This window comes from Podarcis raffonei, chromosome 7 (genome assembly GCF_027172205.1).
Source record: "Podarcis raffonei isolate rPodRaf1 chromosome 7, rPodRaf1.pri, whole genome shotgun sequence".
NCBI classification, from domain to species: domain Eukaryota; kingdom Metazoa; phylum Chordata; class Lepidosauria; order Squamata; family Lacertidae; genus Podarcis; species Podarcis raffonei.
Window position 1 is genome coordinate 41,839,355 of NC_070608.1, and position 22,463 is coordinate 41,861,817.

The 22,463-nt window shown below is 41.7% G+C and overlaps 1 protein-coding gene across 4 annotated transcripts in view; it reads right to left on the reverse strand.

Annotated features, from left to right (window-relative positions):
- Nucleotides 1-22,463, reverse strand: part of ASXL3 (ASXL transcriptional regulator 3) — a 103,190-nt gene that overhangs the window by 75,809 nt on the left and 4,918 nt on the right. Inside the window, exons 2-3 of one of the 4 annotated variants that reach the window (XM_053396253.1) lie at nucleotides 8,003-8,065; nucleotides 6,077-6,159 (exon numbers count right to left, since the gene is read on the reverse strand). The exons of 1 other annotated variant lie outside the window; for it this stretch is intronic. In XM_053396253.1, the coding sequence (XP_053252228.1) occupies nucleotides 6,077-6,132 (56 nt within the window). In that variant the 5' untranslated portion in view covers nucleotides 6,133-6,159; nucleotides 8,003-8,065. Of the gene's footprint in view, nucleotides 1-6,076; nucleotides 6,160-8,002; nucleotides 8,066-22,463 lie in introns of those variants that run through there. 2 more of the 4 variants (XM_053396252.1, XM_053396255.1) reach the window with 2 other exon arrangements.

Here is a 22,463-nt window from a genome sequence, read left to right on the forward strand (position 1 = left end):
GTACACAATATTAGAAATGTTGCATAATGACACTATCCTTCTGGCATTATCACATTCAGCATCCATCATGCCAGTATATTAGATGACCAATGTAATGTAGGGTAAAGGGTTAAGGACCCCTGGATGGTTAAGTCCAGTGAAAGGCAACTATGGGGTTGTGGCGCTCATCTCACTTTCAAGCAAAGGAGCTGGCATTTGTCTACAGACAGCTTTCCAGGTCATGTGGCCAGCATTATTAAACCATTACTGGCACGGTGACAAGTGCCAGAGCTCACAGAAACGCCGTTTACCTTCCCAATGTAGCGGTACCTATTTATCTACTTGCACTAGCGTGCTTTCAAACTGCTAGGTTGGCAGAAGCTGGGACAGATCAACGGGAGCTCACCCCATCTGAAGTATCCTAACTGCCAACCTTCCGATCAGCAAGCCCAAGAGGCTCAGTGGTTTAGACCACAGTGCCACCCATGTCCCCCATGACCAATGTACGTGCACATGCAGTGCCTCCTGGAATGAATGATCTGGAATAGACGCTCCTCTACCTGTCCACTCAGTCAGAGGCCTTTTCCATTGGTACTGTCTATGACTCATTGGGAAGATGTGACTAGATGGGACAGTCAGACAGCCAAGGAGAACAAAAAGCAAGTATCACCACTGCCAGTACACAGCTCAGGATGATGAGTACCGATGGAGGGTAACACCACCCCCATCTCCTAGTATTTACCACCAAAGGCAGCTGCTTCACTCTGCATAATGGCAGGGCTGGTCCTGCATATTGCACAAGTCATTCCTCCCTCCCTCAGTTTTGACTTTAGTGTGTAAGCCAGTGGCATTACTCTTTGAGCAGAATGTGAATATGACATTCAACAACAGAGGTGTAGAAGCAATCGTTTCTCAAGGTTAATTTCTCCTTCCTCAAAAAACGGAATCTATTGCCTCAGGATTACTTAATATTCCCATATAGACAAATTCTAAGCTTGCATTCAGCGTGAAGCTGAATCTCATATCCGTGTTTTATGAAGCCAATTGTACTATGGAAACCATAGCTTTCTTTGCATCCCTGTTTAAAGTCTTTCTGTAGGGCAGAAACAAGCCAAATAAAAAAAACAAAAAAAACCCCCTGTCCCCTTTCCCTTCATTGCATTTATTTCTTGGAAGTGTAATGCAGTTTTAATTTCCTAAAATTCTACACACATAATTCTTTCCCATATATTAATTAGCTCAAGGGCTGCTACATTTTTGCTGTTTAAAATTTTAAGGGACTGATGTTGATGCATGGCACCTTTGGGACCACTGTGGCCTAGTTGCGCCCTTCTGAATTTACGCCTGGGGCTATGAACCCTGCTGCCCCACATGCACACTACACACATGTCGGGGTGTGTGTGTGTGTGTGTGTAAACACACAGATATAGATAGACCAACAGATGGGTATGTGCTAGGCAAATTCTGCAGGAAGTTCTTGAAGATTTCATACACATAACACCAAGCAAACTGAAAGCTAGATTTTATCCTTCTTGCACAGCAGAGTTGTTTCCAGGCACATTCCAGTCAAGAGTCTGCCTAAACCCACGCCTCCTTACAATCAGCTTTTTGATTCGCTCCTTACAATTCACTTTTTGAAGAAGCAAAACATTTTGTTCTGTAGCATTTTTCCTTTGAGAGCTACTTTCTGAGAGCTACCCAGTGCCCACAAAGACTGCCCCACTATAACGGGCAGCTTTGCTGTGCAAAGAAAACTGAATGGGATGCTGTGATTTGAATCAGGGATCCTCTTCCAGATAAGACTCTTGTAGGTTCCCTTGCTTGACCTTAGCTGTAGACATGCATCTCTAATACAACAACATGTCTTGCTGCATGGCCGTACTCCTCAGACAGACAAATGCCAACCTGTAGATTTCTGGCCAGCTTCTCAAGCTCATGTACCTCATTTAAGGAACCGTATTACTGTTTTCCTTCCCTGCTGATAAGGGAATGGAATCAAAGAGGCTGAAGTGGGTGCAAGTAGACATCGACATCTACTTGCACCCACTTCAGTCTCTTTTATTCCAGTCCCTTTGTTTCATTTTTGCTCCTTTCTTCAGATGCATTTCTGAGCGAATGGCCCAGTACATCCTCAATATTGCTTGTTGGCTGCTCCAGATGGACTCCAGTGATTGACCTGAGCTTGTACTGGCTTTTGTTACTGAGGCAGATTCTAAGATCTTGTATTAATTTACAAGGGCCTTGGGTCCAAGATATCTTAAGGACTGTCTGATCCCTTATATCCCTGCCCAATCAATGAGATCTTTGGGAGAGTCTCTGTTGGTAGTCCACCAAGGGTCAGGTGTACAACTCAAAACTACCAGAAGCTGTGTATTCAGTGTTGTGGAGCCAAGCCTGTGGAAATCTCTCCCAAGTGAAATTAGACAGGAAACCTCTTTGGTCAACTTCAGGTGTAATCCAGCAGGCATTTTAATGTAGTTTGAATTTATGCTTGGCTTTATGATTAATTTTTAATTTTTATGCATACTACTTAGGAATGCTACTGATTAAGCAGCATATAAATGCCTTAAATAATATAATACAATAGTGTTCCTTTATTCACTCACTTTTTATATAGAAGCCAGACAGAGATATGGATAAATAATTGTGTGCCACAGCTTCCTGCATTTGCTTCCCATTTTTTTAAATGCAATTGTAGCACCAGCCTATCCTTTGTAGACAGACAAAGGGCTATTGAACAAATCTTTCAAGGCTTTTGTACCTTTAATTAAATGTTTCCTGTTTGCAGGTTCTGCTGGCTTTATTGCTTCTTGTTAGGTGGAGAGTAAGATTACTGAATTGCCTGTTAATTACCTATTGAACCAGCTCTCTTGATTGTCCCTTATTATCGGTATCTGTATTAGGGCAAGGGGACAAACTTTAATTACTTACCGTATATATTAGTAAATATTTTTCCATTTAATTATTATATTGCAAAATACTGCTCTTTTATTTTATAGAAATGAAAACTAGTAAAAAGTAACTAGGTGATTACAGCCTCCCCCAGCCCAAGGAATGGAAACTGAAAACAGGAAGCATAATTCCACTGCCACACCCAACATGAAACAATTAAGTTGTCAGAACATGCAAGCAGTTACTTCGAATTAATGTTGGAAGGGGTCTTTGTTTAACAGAACACTTATGAATAAACATCATAGAAGGATAGTGGCCATAGGCAAGGGGATTTTTGAATAATATAGCACTATTTAAAGTGCTGTGAAACCTCCATTTTAACCAGCTCATTGTAGAAAAGCACTGCCTCAGCAGTGCTAAAGCACTCTAGTATAGCAACAACCTCATTGTTTCTTCAGTTCAAACATAAATCTCTCCATTCTATCTCGCCTTCAGAGTTATCTAGCAACACCATTTCTTAAAGTAAGTGCTGAACTTTACAGATACATTTGTATACAAGTTTACAACACAATAGTGCACTATAATACAATTCATGCAAGAGTAAACAGTTTTTCCTTTTACACTTGTCACTGGCAGTTTATGCGTTTCCACTGCATTGATTTTTATCTTTCATTTTTTACAGCACAGAATGGGCCATTTAAGCTAGCTGCAGTGTTTTTTTTCTAGAGTCTTTTTCTTTGGGGGAAAAAGTTAAAGAAGGTTTCCTTTATTTCTAATTCCAATTACTTTGTTTTGTTTTGTTTTTTTGCCATTTTCCCACTACCCAATCTCTCCAATGGTACAATAATACAATAATCTGTGGGGATAAATATGATGAAGACTGTATAATCATCAAGGGGGCTGTTTTTTATTATGAATAATAATAACAACAGTATCAGAAGTCAGAGTTCAATTACTTCAAAAGACATAAGTAAGAAAGGAACGGCAGCGGAGAAGGGTTCAAAAGAATTGAAATGATTGTACCACAACATTTGATTTTCCTGTCTACTTATTTATAACTCAGTAGCTACATTTTAATTATTATTAATTTTTGCTGAACTTTTCTTCTCCAAATTATTTGGCACTTGCACCAAGCATCTGTCTATACTGACTCTATTTTAAGACTCTTGGCACAATTTTATCTTTACTTCTATATATAACAACAGTGACTTCTTAGTGTTTAGTTGCCTTCTAGGAACTCACCCACTGTATTTTATTACACACACCTGTACTGTATACAAGGAGGACTGCAAATGATCTGCATTCTTTCTTAGAAAGTGGTGCTATATGCCAAGTAAACGCAACACATTTTCTCTCTCTACCTCTCTCTGTTAATTTCTTCTGGTTAATGAGGGAGGGAACTCAAGCCTTGAGAAGAACTGCCCAGAAGCGGTACAGAATAGGTTTTTCATGTAGGCCATCACTATTTACCCAATGGCATCTCCAGACAGGACTGAGAAAGATCCAGATCTGAGCTGTAGAAGGCTGCAGCCTATCAGAGCAGAGACTACTGAGTTGGATAGACCACCATTCAGTAGAAGACAGCTTCATATGTACTTCTCTGGCCCATGAATGGGGCAATGCACACACACAAACTAAACTCTGCTGGCTTCAGCGAAAAGCTATAATGATTTCTGGAAGACATTGATTGCTATACACTTGAAGGATCACCCACTGTGGCTTGTAGGTAGTACAAAGCCTCTAGTAAGACTTTTGGAAACTGCTTTGTCTGAAATACAGGTTGTAAGCAACAGGTGGACAGGAGACCCTCCTACCAACTTCAACTGGCGAGGAGGTTGTGATCCTTTCTTTACCAGGATCTGGAAGGAATCCCATATTCTTCCATATGTCTATAAAGCTTTGAACCCCTGTTCAAAGTAGCAGCCTACACTCAAATGATGGGGAAATGGTTGGGTCTGCTGGCACCTGGAGCAGCAGCCTGGGTCTCAACTCAGAGGGGCTAACCTCCAGCAGCACCAAAGGATAATCCAGGCCCCCATATCATGCCAAAGGCTGAGTCACAGCCTAAACCCAGCAGAGCAAAGGCTCTGGAGTCTGAGACCACAAGAGGCAGGCCTCGGGAGTCTGTAACCTCTGAGCCTGCACTCCATGAGAAACTGACTGCCTCCACATCTGAAGCTCACATTCTCAATTCAGCACATCAACACAGACAGCACACATAATAAAAAAAACTTGCCAGAAAGGAGGAGTTCTAGGCTCCAAGCAATCTGGCCCTGTGAGCATAAAAGCTTTTCAGTTTACTCTTGACTTCTTTGGAGCAAGTTGTTCACTCGGAGCTATCCTTGGTGCTGCAGCTAATGACCTGTCTTGCTTCAGCATGCCCTGTGCCAAGGAAAGGACAGGACAAACACTCACATAGTTTTTATATGAAGTTGGCTTTGCTGGCTATGCACAAGTAGGGCCAGTAGTTCCATGAGAGAAACTGGGGCAAATGTATCAGGCAGTGAATGTAAAGGATTAGCACTATATGGGCTCCTGCTCACTAATCTCACTCACTGGCAACTGTTGAGGCTGCTGCAGCCACACAAAACTCTTACAGGGCTTTCCACCTCTGTCCTGTAGAAGGGCCACAGCTCATTGGTAGAGTAGTTGCTTGTGGGCAGAAGTTTCTAGCATTTCCACATACAGCTAAGGGAGACTCCTGTCTGAAACCCTGGACAGCTTCTCTCAGTCAGTGTAGACAATGCTGACCTAGATGTGCCATTATTAGTCCACTTCCTACATTCCTCTCAGTCTTGCTCTGAGCAACAGGGGTCCTTTCTCAGAGCAAAGCAATCTGAGCATGGTGGTCTGGGAGAGTGTTTGTGTCATTGATTTGCTATGGTGGCTAGAAATTCTGTTTTAAAATTAGTTTAAATGTACAAAAGTGGTAGAATGTTAAAAATGGCCTAAGTGTTGACTATATTGGAATCTGGTATGGTGACAAAATAAATGCTTCTCCAGCCCAATGTATAAGATTGCAGCCATATTGTCCTTTCTGATTTCCCCTTCTAATATCTATTTATTATATATTTAGGTTTCCTCTGTAATCATAGGCTCAAACACAGAATGCTATTTACTGCATTACGAACAACATGCCAACCTCAATTTAGATATTTTCCTTAAATTTTGTTATTGTAAAGGCAAATATCATATAAATACTGACCTTGTTTCTTTCAGCCCTTCTTTCTGAATAACTTCCAATATCTGCTTTGCAGTCATTGGTGAGTTGGGATGTTTTTCCAGTGCCTAAAAAGAAATATATGTGTAAGAAGGTAAAAAATCATTATTGCATACATTTAAATGATTGTGTCATTGATCATGCACTTTGCATAATGCCGTGTAAAAAGTGGGAAGTTGTCGTGTCAAGACTGGGGTCTTTTATCAACTGCCGAACAAGCACCTTAGCTAACAACAGGTTTAAACTGATAATCATGGGTGAAAACCTCGTAAAATGCACAGGAAGACTCTTACATGGCAGAGAACTAGAAGAACAAGTCCTATTATTTATTATTACAAATGCAAGAAACAATTTCCTATAAGGGGGAGAGAGAAGGGAGGTAAATCTTGCTACTGTTTGGACTGTTTATTGTCACTAATAGTGCACTTTCAGGGAACCCTTCCATTTGTAGAGCTCTTAGAAGAACATGATAGGTTTCAGAATGTTAAAGAATGAAAAATTCTTAACATGGGTGGAAAATGAAGCGTCCGAAACCATCATAATTGGTTGCTGAAATATACTTTCCAGTTCAGCTAAGTTTTCCACTCCTTTGCCTTTTATGAAGTCCCAATTAATATTCTTCCATTTCGTCTAACTGGTATGAAGGCTTCTGCCTCTTTTACTATCCTTCTAGTTGGTATCCTCCTCCATATTTTTCTTCTTAGTCATACTTCCAGTCCTAGGAATTCGATCAACCAAGTACAGGAAATGATGACAGCACATAGACTGTATCTAAGGATATTACCAACTTAGCACTATTATAACTTGCCTTTCTACAATGAGAAATAGGCAATTAGCTCATCATCCATACCCAATCACTCCTAAGCTGCTCTCCCGGGAATGTCATGACAATCATTAGAACAGCTGCCCACCAGGAATAAATGGTGTCATACCAAAAATTACTGAACATTAATAACTGGAGAAGAGGTCAGGGATTTCTTTAAACAAGTACTATGACTTCCCAATTACTCAAGAAAGTGCTGCTAATCCACCACAATCACCATATTCCAGATGTCATGTCTGTTGTCCCTGCATGGCAGGAGATGCAGAATCTGTGTTCCTCCCATCATTCCTGATCATTAGCCATGGTGACTATCGCTGATGGGAGTTGGAACGTACAGGTCCTCCACTGCTGCCCTAGTATAACAATTTTACAAAGATGCATGCCAATCATGCTGAGCTTTTGCAAGTATGTCATGTTACAATACAATGAATTGCTAAGGCTGCAAATGCAATTCTCCAGCAACAGCTGTGCTCCAAAACTTGAAGATCAGAGACCAAAGAAATTGCAGATGAAAACAATACTTCACCCTTAATATTGGCTGCAGTAAAAGTCCCCACCCCACCCCACCAAAAGGAGTCTCATTCCATTCAGATATATAAAGCTACTCTTTTATTTTTCAAAATTTCCTGTTCTCCCCTTTTCAACTCACAAGACCACATACCAGTCCACTGCCCATCATAGTATCCCATCACAGTTTGGATCCTTACCCATAAGAGGAGTGAAATCCAGAGATTAAAAACCACACAGAAGCTTTGGGAGCCAAACCATACTTCCAAAGAAACAAATTTCAGATAAAATGAAACAAAACAAAACACAAAAAGGTTAGTTGCAGATTGGGCAGTAAGCATATAAAGTGGATTTAAGACCTCAGTAAAATTTAAAAAGATAAAGCTTTATTTAAAAAAAAAACAAGAAGAAGGAAGATGAAATGGAGGATAAGGCAAGAAGAAAGAAACTCAAGCTGAACTGGAAATATTCCAGAGTTTAAACTGAATAGACTTCAAAATGGTCATGAAGGGGAGGGAACTATACTGTACTGGACAAGGCTATGAAGGATATTGGGTACACTCGAAGGTGGGGTTACTCACTGTGGAGGACTCCCTGTTTCTCTTCCCGCGTATGGGCCCTCAGCACACCTGGGCAGCTCCTCCCTGAAATTGAGAGAATTTGGGTAGCCCTGTCCCCTTCTCTATGACATCACAGCCTATTCTCTAGAGGAAGTTGTAATGTGAGGTGTTACAGCACATTTGGATGGAAAGGCAATCTCATGTCCACCTTGACCATGAAAAAGGGAGAAGTAGGGTAGAAGCTGCACTGAACTGGTGCAGGAAACAGTGGGTAGACACAGGGATGGACACAGAATAGCATCATTACAAAAGACACAGCACAAAACAAAAATCAAGCTGACAAAGCGACACACACAGCACACAGATTTTGATCAAACAAGGCAGCATTACAGCCACTACAGTAGGAAACAAACAGGGCAGGACTCAATAGTATCCCAGGATGCACAAGGGCTGAATATGAAAGAGCAAATTAATAGCTTGCTGCGTCAATTACTTGTTATTGCATACACTAGTGTGGGCAGGAGTTTCAAATATCTTGCTGAATTGTGAATTTTATTCATCCAATCTTTAAAAAAAAAGTTTCCACGTATACACCCATGCCAAAGAAAAAGAGAGAGAAAGGGGGAAGCATTGCTTTCCCACAGCAAGAGCCATTTATTGATTCTGAACATTTTAAAATACAACCTGGAGTCATGTAGTTTCTTTTGAAAGAACAAACGTTACCCAGTTTGTACGTAATGCTAAGCCAAATCTTAGCTCAAATATAGGAGTGTGCAGATTCTTGGAGAGGAGATCATACACTGCCCTCTTCTCCCAGTCCTCTTGCTACCAAGGTATTCCAGACTAAGCCCAGACAAACCATAAGTTATAACCAAATTTTGTTTGGTTTGCAGCTCATTGTTTTATCAGAAGAAGATGACATACTCAGACAAACCATGGCTTAGTCTCATATAGTGAGGCAGCAGGTAAACCACTGGGAACCCTTCTGGGAATCTTCCTGGGAACCTGCAGACTCACATGTTCACATAAAAAACCATGGTTTGCTCAGTGTTGTATATAATCTGAGCCAACTCATAGAATTCATTAAGTGAGACAGCTTTTTAAATAGAACTGAAACATCTATGTAGCTTAATAAGATGCTTATGAAAGAAAATGAAAGCTTAAGACATTTCAGTGACATTTCAAACGGTGTTGAAGTGGACATGATAGACCAGGACAATATTGGTCAGATGTCTGATAAATAATCTACTAAAAGTGACAACACTTCCTACCTCCCCCTTTCCAGCACCCTTTCCCTTCAATTTTATTGAATCTAAAATGAGGAATGACAAGCTAAGATGCAACACATTAGACTATAAAAACTGGTGAGATAAAGAAAATGTTGCCCTACATTTAGTAAAACAGAGTGAAAAAATATGCATCCCCCACTTTTAACCACTGGGGCGGGTGACGAAATGCCAGGTGGCACTCGCCACGGGGCCTGCAGCACGCCCGAGCCAGGGGTCTCTCCTGGGAGAGACGCGGTGGCTTGGGTGCATGCAGGCTCCGTGCTGCCCAAATGGTCCACCCACTGCCTCCCCGCCCCCCAGCTGTAGGGCAGCTGAGTGCAAGGAGGCAAGCAGACCCCAGAGGCCCTGTGGTGCACCCTGCCCCTCCCTGGGCACGCCGCTCCAGGCGCCCGAGCAGCTTTCTCTGCCGCTGTCTATAGTACAGTGTACTACATTAAGTAATTCCTGAAACTTCAAGGATGTCCCTACCAAAAGACTCATTAGGTTTCAGACCTTTCTTGAAGAACTAGAGGAACCACAGTGGAGAACAAGGACTACAAATGCAGGACACCTTATATTTCAGCTACAAATGCACTGCCATGGCATTGCTGCTGAACTGTAAGAGTTTGGTTCTTGTACCAAAACTCTTATATTCAACCTCAGTAGACTTTATTACTTGGATGTTTAGCCTATTCTCTCCTGAAAGTCATATATCAGGAAACAATTAGCAGCATGCTTATCCAAAGCCAAACACAACATCTCATACAAGAAACAGAAGAGATACTAAAAGAAAAACCCTGCCAACTCCCCAATCACCCCCACAAAAATGTTCACATAGAAGAAGAAAAGATTTTATATTAATTCCAGAAGAAATTCAGTGTATGACCACAGGAATCTGGGGCGAGGGTGGGGAGGGGATTTGAGAACAGACTGCTGCCATTCAGAAGTTACCACTGAGATGTCACTTTAGTATGGGAAACAAGGAAGAGGTCAGTCTCAAAGGTATATTGGGTTCAAGTTGTTTAGGATTTCAGAAATTTAAACTAGCATTTAGAAGTGTGGGCCAAATACCATATGAAGTCAGTGCAGTTTCTGAAGCAACAGGGCAATGTGCTCCTGCCAAATTAGGGCAGCTGTGTTCAACATTATCTGAAGCTTCTGAAGAGTCTTCAAGGGCACTCCCCACATTAAGAACTTTGCAGTCATCAAATCAGAAGGCATCAAATGCATTAATGATGGTGCTGAATACGACAGAAAGGGTCAGAGGCTACTAAATCAGAGGATGCCTACAAAAATTATTTCCATATGCTACTACTTCCTGAAGATTAAGGACAGCAATGGAATCAGGAGTACAGTGGTACCTCGGGTTAAGAACTTAATTCGTTCTGCAGGTCCGTTCTTAACCTGAAACTGTTCTTAACCTGAAGCACCATTTTAGCTAATGGGGCCTCCCGCTGCTGCCGCGCCGCCAGAGCACGATTTCTGTTCTCATCCTCAAGCAAAGTTCTTAACCCGAGGTACTATTTCTGGGTTAGCGGAGTCTGTAACCTGAAGCATCTGTAACCTGAAGTGTCTGTAACCCGAGGTACCACTGTACAGCAAAGTTCACCTGAGTGGCGGGTGGGGGCTGCTAGCTGATCATGGACAGAAATTGCAGAATATATTACATCTCTAGATCACAGAATGTAGAGGTCATCGTTTGTAATCATTATAAAAGTACACGTGTATATATCACACCTTTACTCTTCTGCATACGTGTTAGCAGGGGACACAGTCCTTTTGTTGTCTATTTTCCTCTGCATTTTCAGTGGAGAAATAATATTCATTCTTGGCTTTCTACAAATTCACCTAAAGTTAAGCTAACACATCCGTAGTTTACTGTATATTTTTTAAAATAAAAAATATAGTCTACAGAGATCTATGGATGAAGGACGGTATACAAATTTTAAAAATAATAATAAACAGCAATTGGGGGAGTTTCCACCCCTGCAATATCAAATAATGCCCTACTATATGCCCTATTTTGGTGTTCTGTTTACTCACTTGTGAACAAACAGATGAAGGAGAGTGGTGGAGTACTACTAAGCACCACCCATTAAGATGCATGACTTTCACCCTCTTTTCAGTATTCCACAGATTTGAGGGTGAAGGTCTGAAGCAGGAAGCCTCTTCCATCCATGGAAGTTCCTTGTGCTGTACAGAAGAACCATGATTGTACAGAATTCTAAATCACATGGGGAGCCGGGGCAAGCAGGATGCGGCTCCCTGCTTCAGACCTTTGGCTGAGCCTTGTGAAGGGTTGAAAGGTGGACCAAGAGGGTTGGGTCTTGGCAGTGTGCACCCACTCCGCCTTCATGCATTTGTTTACACATGTACAAAATGAACGTCCAAATAGGGCTTGTGAGTTCTTTTGTTAGAATAGCAATTCTGGACTGGGGTTACTCACTTCATTCATAAAACATGACATGTTCTGTGTCTTGATCAATTCTAGCAGGAGTATTGCTAGTGAACTGTGAAGAAAGACTTAATTTGAACACCTCAGAAAATACTGATATCCAAGGCATGTTTGCTGTCTATATGAAAAGCCTAATTTACATATGAAAAGAGTGAGGAGAGAAATTGAAACTAGGAGAAGGAAAGCTTCTTCCTGTTATTAATAATGATAATAATAATAATAAAATGTTTCATTTTTCATTCTCACAGGCATTAGCCAGTATATTTGGGGACCATGAGAAGAAAATAGGCAGATCTGCTCACAAAGAAATGAAATCTTTGCCTCAGTTGCCAAACATCAGTTGCCAAAAGGATGTTGTTCTATTTTGGAATACCAGTGGGAGGGAATACTTTTGGTTTCTCTCTTCATAACATACAACATGAATGCTAGACAGTTGTTAGAGTGATCCAGATGCAGACCTGGCAACTGCTCAGGCTATGATGTTCCCAGACCCTCGAGATAAAAGGAGCAGGGTTCACAATCACGCTGGACTCCCTTTCCTCCTTTTGCCTGGTCCAAGTATTCTCTGGGCATCGAAAATGAGAAAGAGGTGCCTGCAAATGGCCAGTATTTTGTGGGAGAGATCTGAGCACAAAACAAAAATTTAGAGACCCTTCCACATGTATAATATGTAGGGCTAGAGCTGCTGTTTTCCCACAGATTCTTCGTATGGTTGCACTTCTGCTTGTCTCATCTTGTGAGACAAACATCTGGGTTTCATCTCCAACCAGATGTGTTGAGTTAGGCTGCGCCATGATTCTGCTTACTATGGAAGCCTTACCCCTGATGTCTCAAAAGCACAGACCCACTGTTCTCCCCTCTTCAGAATCTTAGGGTGTCTTCTCTCTAATTCCTATACCGTCGAGCCACAGCACCATTAAGTAATATAATCGTAACACTGTATCACCAGTCAATTATATTTGTTTGCTGACTCAGACCAAATCTATTACTTAAAAGTATTCCAGAAACTAAATATGACAAGTCAGGGTTCTGAGCTAGAGGCACGAGCGGCAAGATCACTCCCCACATACACAGATGCTCTTGCTAGCTGTCAGTGATATTTTTTGCTACGTTTGTTAAATGTTATAATGGTTAGTGTCATAACAAAGATCAGCCATCATGTTATGACATTTATCTTCATAAATGAGGAGAGGAAGGGCATCTGCAAGTTATTCCATCGCTTGCTATGAGACGATTAATGTCATAGGAGATAAATCAGCATCTACAGTACATGAAATGAGAGACAGCATCCCAAAGCATAGCCATACCCTCTAAGTAGCTATGTTTTCAACCAATGCATTATCCACAAACACACAGCTGTGAACTACTCAAATTAGTTCTCAAGCAGGAATAAAAGTAGCATCTTCATTTTTAAAAAGTCAATGTTTATTGGCTTTGCATGATTGTGCAGTTCAGCTCTTTTATCTCTTCATGCCTCTTCCAACCTTTTAGCTGTTTTTTGTCATAGAAATGAAGGCCATTAAGATGTATCATTCTAAGGATCCTAAATAACAAAACATGCATCACTCTTGGTGTAGAATGGCATGGCCCATAAAACATGGGCAAGGGCTGCACATTTTGGGAAGAAATCCACCTACAGCCAGATTCTAAATGTGTTGATGAATATAAATGCTTATGAAGATAGAAGAGAAGTTAGCATGCAATGCATCCACACAACTAGTATTTTTCCAGGATTGGATTGATAATTTAAAAGGCACTATATGATTTTTTTAAAAAAATCAAAAAATCTCAAAGGGTTAATCTGGTGTGTACATTAAGTGTGTAACTGCATTTCCATCTCTTAATATTTCAAAACTGTAGAGGGGCCAGGGCACAGATTGAGATCACAACACTAAGTGTGTGTTGCTTTTTCCACCCACATGACTTTTTGTACACATTTTCTGAATTAATTCCCCCCCTTCCCCCCAAAAAGCTGTTATTTGCCTTACACTGGAACTGCTATGGGCCCAAATAGTAGATTTCCTTATGAAGCAAATAGTAGTATAGAGCAGAAATTACATGAGGCACCTTAACTCTCCCTTCCCTGTACCACAGCCCTAATTCAGATCATGGTCCCTGCTCCTATTTTTAAAAAATCAACTCTTTGGAAATTTGATCACACATTTAACGTATCCAAGACCAGGAGCAGAAGGAAGCAGCATTTCTATTATAAAGTTTGTTTTCTGTTTTTTTTTTATGCACTCTTTCATTATGTTTTATGTTGATGGTTTCTAAGGGTGTAATCTACTTTGACTTTTCTCCTTGGATGGAATATTAGAATACAAATCTTGTGCAATAAACTACATATAATACTTTGCACCATCCCCGGAACTCGTGTGTGGTGGAGGTGCTTTTTAGAGAAGGGCTAAAGCTCTGTAGTAGATAGAGCACATGATCTGCATGCAAAAGGAAGGTTCAATATCTGGCATCCTCAGAAAGGACTGGGAAAGATTCCTGTCTGAACTGGGGCACAAAGCAGGGCAGATTCAAATTCCCTCCCACTCTTTCCAATCAGAAGTCCATGGGGGCTTACCCCTGGGGTTTTTGGGGGGGCTGATCAGAGTGTTTCCTGTGATCCCTCATTCATGTTCTTTTAATCATATGGAAAGTCCACAGGATCCAACTCATTATCTTTGCTTTCAGGTTGCCAGCCTCCAGCTATGGGACAAATGTGAACTTAGCCAGCTAATGAGACATCATTATTTTGCTCTAGTTATCCCCCTTACCAGGATACCTCCCCCTTTAGCTTAAAATACCACAGGGTGTCCTACCCCATTTAACTGAAAATGGTTCACTACAAGAATGTTTGAGGACTACTGTTTCAAAAAGAGACATACCTACAGCAGCATCTCACAAATCTATACAGAAGAAATAGGACATGATCTGATTATTTTCTGGAAGGTGAATTTTACCCAGTAAAGATCTAGAGCGCATATACAGCAAAATTCAATGGGCCTGCTACTTACATGTCACATTTCAGATTAAATGACTACAAAGCATCACAAACCAAACTCAATTATTATAAAACAGGAATTTCTGTCTTTCTTCAGCTATGCATTGTAAAGAAATAACACACATACTACCATGCCAAACAAGTACAAAGATAGCCTTACAAAACAAATCTGAGGAAACCCTGAGGCAAAAAATACAATAATAAAATAGAGTACAGCTCTTCAAAGCTGCCTTGATTATGGATCAAAGAGAAAGGCCATCAAAACCTCCTAAAGCAGCAGCGTTTCTACATGTCTAAAAGAGAATTAACTTAGAACAAATATGGAAATAATGGAAGGTCTGTGTTAAGCCAGCCACAAAGAAGTCCTTAGTGTAGTTAAACAAAGTCAAATCAAATCCCTATTTTTTAACAGCATGAAACTCTTTTACAATAGTTTAAATTCTATTTATAGTAGCAAGAGTCAACACTTGAGATAAAAGTCAAAGGGATTAAAGTCAAAGCTCTAGCTATACATAAGTTATGATACTGATTTTTGGTGTCGTTTGTGGCCTTCAAATATGAAGACACAGCGTGAAATATTCCCTCACTACTATATGATTTAGTTCAACTGTACTATCTCAGCAAAACAGAGAAGGGAGGAAATTGCATTTGGGTTTGAAAAAGCTAGATATGTTAACTGGTAAATGTGCCGGTCTCTGTCTCTCTGTCTTGCAGTTAGTGCTTTTTTTTTTACTGCTTATCAACCATAATGGGTATCTTTAAGTTACAGGTTACTGTAATTTATTCATGAATGAAAATCACATGCTTTCTGCTGTGTTGCACGGAATGTTGCTCATGGTCTACTACTACTATTGTTAGTATGTGCACCAAGGATTTGCCACAACTAAGCACAGTGCAAGGATAGATCTCAAGGTGTACAAATAAAGTGTGGTGGGCAGAGGTGGAAGCACATGCATGCATACAGCCATTCATGCTTTGTAGATCTTTATTGCTCTACCTTGTGGGGATAGATAAGTTCACTGGATGTCCCCCAACCCATTTCCCCTCTTTTCTTCCTAAATTGCTAATCCACTCATAGCAAAAACAAATACAAATACAACCCCCAACCTAGTTTTAACTCAAACTGTAATTCTTCATGATCATCTTCAACATGCTACTTTGAATCAAGATTTATTCCAGATCTTTGATTAGGTTATCCATGCCTTTTCCTCTTCACACATGCCCCATGTGAATGGGGAAAGAAGCAGTTATTGCAATCTAGGTATACCCTGACCCATGTCACTGAGCAGCTGGGACTGCATACGTCTGTTTTAAAATGGCTGCATTACAGTGTGATGCAGAATTAATCTGCAATGAGCTTTTATTTTATTTTTTGAAAAAAGTGCTTTTTGGGGGTAAAAAAACCCCATAGACATACAACATGGAATTTCCCATAACTGATATTCTTCATTTGATAGATACACTGTCAATAACACTATGACTTCCTTAGGCTTTCTACTTCCTATGACAATGATTTGTTGTCTCCATATTCTGCTGCTTTTGTTCCTGGGTTGTTCTTAACCATTTTTATTCACCATTTTTAATCTTTTATTGCAATTCTGATTTTTAACCACCTGGGGAACCCCTGTGTTGAAGAGGTAGAACAAAAATCTGTGGAACAAACAAATATCAAAGATGCTGAAAGATACTTGGGAAGATGAGACAACAAAAGAATGTTTGGACACCAATAACTTCAGATGTTGATGTCTTGACAGTAATTGCTGCTGTCACCATGTACTCAGAAACCAACATAAGCAACTCCAGAAGGTACTAAACTGATCCTAAGCTAAGGAGCTCAAATGCATACTAGTGTGGTGTTTACATGCAAGCATTGTTTCTTTTTCACTTACTGGAGAATATTAGTAGTGCAGGTTTTTACCTATAAAGCGTTTAACAGTCTGGGTCCTGGGTGTCTGAACATTCATCTCCTGCATAAACATGCCCTTCCACTACTATTGGAAACCTTCATATTGATGCCCCCCACCCATCTCTGCGGCCTTCTTAAATGAGCAATGCAAAGAAATAGTGGAAAACAATAGACTGGGAAAACCAGAGATCTGTTCAAGAAAATTGGAGATATGAAAGGAACATTTCGTACAAAGATTACCATAATAAAGGACAAAAGTGGTAAGGACCTAACAGAAGCAGAAGATATCAAGAAGAGGTGGCAAGAATACACAGAGGAACTATACCAGAAAGATACGGATGTCTCATACACCCCAGGTAGTGTGGTTGCTGACCTTAAGCCAGACATCCTGGAGAGTGAAGTCAAATGGGCCTTAGAAAGCACTGCTAATAACAAGGCCAGTGGAATTGATGATATTCCAGCTGAACTATTTAAAATTTTAAAAGATGATGCTGTTAAGGTGCTACACTCAATATGCCAGCAAGTTTGGAAAACTCAGCAGTGGCCAGAGGATTGGAGAAGATCAGTCTACATCCCAATCCCAAAGAACGGCAGCGCCAAATAATGCTCCAACTACCACACAATTGCACTCATTTCACACGCTAGCAAGGTTGTGCTTAAAATTCTACAAGGCAGGCTTAAGCAGTATGTGGACCGAGAACTACGAGAAGTGCAAGCTGGATATTGAAGGGGCAGAGGAACCAGAGACTAAATTGCAAACATGCTCTGGATTATGGAGAAAGCTAGAGAGTTCCAGAAAAACATCTACTTCTGCTTCATTGACTACCCAAAAGCATTTGACCTTTAAAGCCCTATACGGCCTAGGACCCTCGTACCTACGGGACCACCTCTCCTGGTATGCCCCACAGAGAAACTTACGGTCTTCAAATAAAAACATCTTGAAGGTCCCAGGCCACAGAGAAGTTAGGCTGGCCTCAACTAGAGCCAGGGCTTTTTCGGCTGTGGCTCCGATCTGGTGGAACACTCTGTCACAAGAGACTAGGGCCCTGCAGGACTTGACATCTTTCCGCAGGGCCTGCAAGACAGAGCTGTTCCGCCAGGCCTTTGGCCAGGGCACAGACTGACTCCCTCCCTCGGCAATCTTCGCGGAGCTCTGGCCCAATGGTGGCCATTGGCTTGAATTTAATTAATTTTATAATGAATGATTTTAGAGTGTTGTTTGTGTTGTACTTTTGTACTGTTTTATTGTTGTTAGCCGCCCTGAGCCCGGCTTCGGCTGGGGAGGGCGGGATATAAATAAAATTTATTATTATTATTATTATTATTATTGACTGTGTCGACCACAGCACTATGTGGCAAATTCTTAAAGAAATGGGAGTGCCTGATCACCTCATTTGTCTCCTGAGAAATCTCTATGTGGGACAAGAAGCTACAGTTAGAACTGAATATAGAATAACTGATTGGTTCAAAATTGGAAAAGGAGTACGGCAAGGCTGTATATAGTCATCCTGCTTATTTAACTTATATGGAGAATTCACCATGCAAAAAGCTGGACTGGATGAATCCCAAACCGGAATTAAGATTGCCGGAAGAAATATCAACAACCTCAGATATGCTGATGACACAACCTTGATGGCAGAAAGTGAGGAGGAATTAAAGAACCTTTTAATGAGGGTGAAAGAGGACACAAAATATGGTCTGAAGCTCAACATCAAAAAAACTAAGATCATGGCCACAGGTCCCATCACCTCCTGGCAAATAGAAGGGGAAGAAATGGAGGCAGTGAGAGATTATACTTTCTTGGGCTCCATGATCACTGCAGATGGTGACAGCAGTCATGAAATTAAAAGATGCCTGCTTCTTGGGAGAAAAGCAAGAAAAAGTTAAAACTACGGTTTTCGCAGTAGTGATGTATGGACGTGAGAGCTGGACCATAAAGAAGGCTGATTGCCGAAGAATGGATGCTTTTGAATTATGGTGCTGGAGGAGACTCTTGAGAGTCCCATGGACTGCAAGAAGATCAAACCGATCCATTCTTAAGGAAATCAGCCCTGAGTGCTCACTGGAAGCTGAGGCTCCAATACTTTGGCTACCTCATGAGAAGAGAAGACTCCCTGGAAAAGACCCTCATGTTGGGAAAAATTGAGGGCACAAGGAGAAGGGGACAACAGAGGACGAGATGGTTGGACAGTGTTCTCGAAGCTACAAACATGAGTTTGACCAAGCAGCGGGAGGCAGTGGAAGACAGGAGTGCCTGGCGTGCTCTGGTCCATGGGGTCACACAACTAAACAACAAAGCAGCTAAAAGCAAAACCATTTATGTAATGGTGCCAGACCTTGGAACACCCTTCCCAGTGATTATTTACCAGGCACCAGAGGTGATTTTAGGGTAGTTTGGCTGCACTGGGCACCAAAGGGGGGCACCGCAACTATGATGTCAAACAGATCACAACAGTCGGGTTGGGGGTGGGATTTAGAGCTGCACAGGGCACCACTGAAATTTGAGAGCCCCAAGTCCACCACTGCAGGCACCTACATTGTTATTGTTTGGCACCAGGTTAGAAGCATTTTTGCTGTAAGGGGCCTTTGCTAAAACCTGCTTACTTATATTTTGCTCCTACTGCTGCTTTTAGTATAACTTTTCTTTATTGCTCGGTGTTTGGTCTTACTGTCACTTTTCAGAACTGCAAGCCACACTGAGAATTAAAGAGAACAATGAATTGTAAATCTGTTAAAATTTAATGCCCTAGGGAAAGTCAACCAATTAGGGTGTAACCACATAGTATGTTTGCCCACACAATTCTAGTCTGGTGCCTTAGCAAAATGCCAAAAGAGCAGAAAGCAATCCACAAGGAAAGACATGATGATGTGTAGAGCTACTCCTTCCTTCAAGCAGCCTATTTGGTCAGCACACAACCCATAAGTCTCTGAATCGCTCAATCAATATAGATTGTGCAGGGTGCCATGTGGCTGACATTCTCCTTGCACCAATATGGCCTCTCCCCCCTTAACCATCCTATGCAAACACAGACAGCTTAAGGCACCCATCTATTTTATATTTTAAATGCTATTTCATGGACACAGTTCAGTGGATTGCGCATAGTCAAGTTTTACTTATGTATTCAAACTGATTGCCTGAGTCAGCATATACAGGTTAACCTTTTAAAACACTATAGATTGCCCATAAAATATTGTATGGAATGGAAAACAAGTATGATTGCTCAGCAGCTTTATTAAAAGCTGATTATCTTAACATGAACATTACCCCCGTCAGAATGTCTAGCTTATACAAGGGTTACTCACTAGGTAGACCCCCTTTCCAAACAAAACAAAAAACCCCTACAGCTGCCATTGATCTCACTCACCACTCTACCTGACACCTGTTCTCTGCCCATTCAAACAAATGGTACAATTGAACAGAAGCAGTACTGGCATGCATCATGTTGATGAGTAGGGAATGCATAATACGTACTAGAGCACATGACCTGTGCCAGTATTCTCTCTGCCTGTTCGCTCATTCAGCTGTCTCTCTCAATAGCATAGTTGGTGATATGTTGGAAGAACATGAGTAGGTAAGACAATCAGCCAGCAGAGGCCAATTGTCTCACTCTTAATGCCAGTCAAATGGACAACCTTCCATTCCATCAAAGAAATTGGACTTTGAGCTGTTTAGTACTTTTGGCAACTGAGCATTCTGAGTCACCAGTGACAGATGCTTCATAATCCTTAGAAAGATAGGGTGTGCAACAGTATGTTTGGGATGTACAGTCTATGATGTTTCCAAAGCATTCAACAATACAAATTGAAGGATGTTTGCCTGAAAGAATAAAGTGGAGCCGAGCACCACTTGATGAATTAACATATGAGGAAGGGACAATAGAGAATCAGAATGCCATACAGAATACTTCAAACTAATGGTTATGAGAATATCCTAAGGACCTTTAGCCTCAGCTGTTCAGGGAAATAATTTTAAAAGCTTCTCTACATGATCTAGAGATGCATATTGTACAAAAAACAAAACAAAAATATAACACCCCCAAACCCAATGAAGAACACTTTGTTTAAAAGCAGACCACCTCTGCTTCTCCTTTTTGAGAACAACCAGAGAGCAAAACTGTCTTTGTACAAAAAGTAAGGCCTGCTGCACTTAATATACATGCCTGGTGTATGTATTTACAGAATATATTAAAAGGTTTTTGTCCCCTAGAAGAACTGAGGCTTGAAACACATTGGGATCTTTCATAAATATTAGTTTACGTAAACATGTTGGATTTCCTCCCCCTTTTGTCATCCTGTTGAGCTCTGATTCTTTCATGCCTTAGGAGTTAAAGGTGCAGCTAATAAGAATAAACATTAGGGTTATGTGTGATTATTCTAGCCAGCAATCAAACACATTTGTCGTACAAGTAGCAAGAACATGCCTGCCTGCCTTATACAGTGGTGCCTCGCAAGACGAAATTAATTCATTCCGCAAGTTTTTTCTTCTTGCGAGTTTTTCGTCTTGCGAAGCACGGTGTCCCATAGGAATGCATTGAAAATCAATCAATGCGTTCCTATGGAAACCGCCTTCAGACCAGGTCCGGGGACAGTCTGTCCCCCGACCTCTTCTGAAGGCTGGGGGGGGGGGGGACAAGGGCTTTTCTTCCCACCGCCAGCCTTCAGAAGGCTGTTCTGAAGGCTGGCGGTGGGAAGAAAAGCCCTTCTCCCCACCTCCCGCCCCGCAAGCTCCAGGGACAGGAGGGCTTTGCTGCCAACCCCCAGCATTTTAAAAGCCCCCGGGACAGCGGAGACTTCTCCGCTGTCCCGGGGCGATCTTAAAATGCTGGCGGGCGGCAGCGAAGCCTTCGCTGCCGACCCCCAGCATTTTAAAAGCCCCCAGGACAGCGGAGGTCTTCTGAAGGCAGGCGGTGGGTGAAAGTCTTTGCTCCCCCCCCCCCGCCTGCCTTCAAAAGCCGTCCGGGATAGTGGAGAAACGCGCTGCACTTCTCTGCTATCCCGGGAAGGCAGGCGGGGGGAGCAAAGACTTTTGCCCCCCGCCGGCCTTCAGAAGAGGTCCAGGACCTCTTCTGAAGGCCGGCGGTGGGCGAAAGTCTTTGCTCCTGACGGCCAGCATTTTAAAAGCGGTCCGGGATAGCGGGAAAGCGCAGTGCGCTTCCCTGCTATCCCGGACCGCTTTTAAAATGCTGGCGGTGGGGAGCAAAGCCTTTCGGCCCCCGCCGGACTTCCTGGACCTCTTCTGAAGGCCGGAGAGGGGCGAAAGGCTTTGCTCCCCACCGCCAGCATTTAAAAGAGGTCCCCGGAGATTTCCCTATGGGCTTTCTTCTTGCGAAGCAAGCCCATAGGGAAATTTGTCTTGCGGAACGACTCAAAAACGGAAAACTCTTTCGTCTTGCGAGTTTTTCGTTTTGCGAGGCGTTCGTCTTGCGAGGCACCACTGTATCAAGTCAGAACATTCACCAATATGGGTCAGTATTGTCTATGGACTGACAGTGGCTCTCCAGGATTTCAGACAGACATCTTTCCTAAACCTACCTAGAATTGCCAGTGTTTAAACCAAGAGTCTTCTGCATGCAAAGCAGGAGCTGTGCCCACTGAGCTACAGCCCCACCCCAAGTAAATATATGAGTGCCTCCTAAAGATACAGAAGTCTTCTAAGGGCTGGCTTATGTTCTTGTACAAGGCCTATAATTTTTGCCTCAGTTCTGGTATACACAAAATGGAACTAATAATTCAAATAAAGCTGTAAAGCTAAACCTATTTTTATCTGAAATGCACTGATACTATTTCAAATAGCACAATGGGAAAAAGAATAAAAGGGAAACATTTATTAGTCAATGGGAGGTGTAGTGCAAACCAGACAT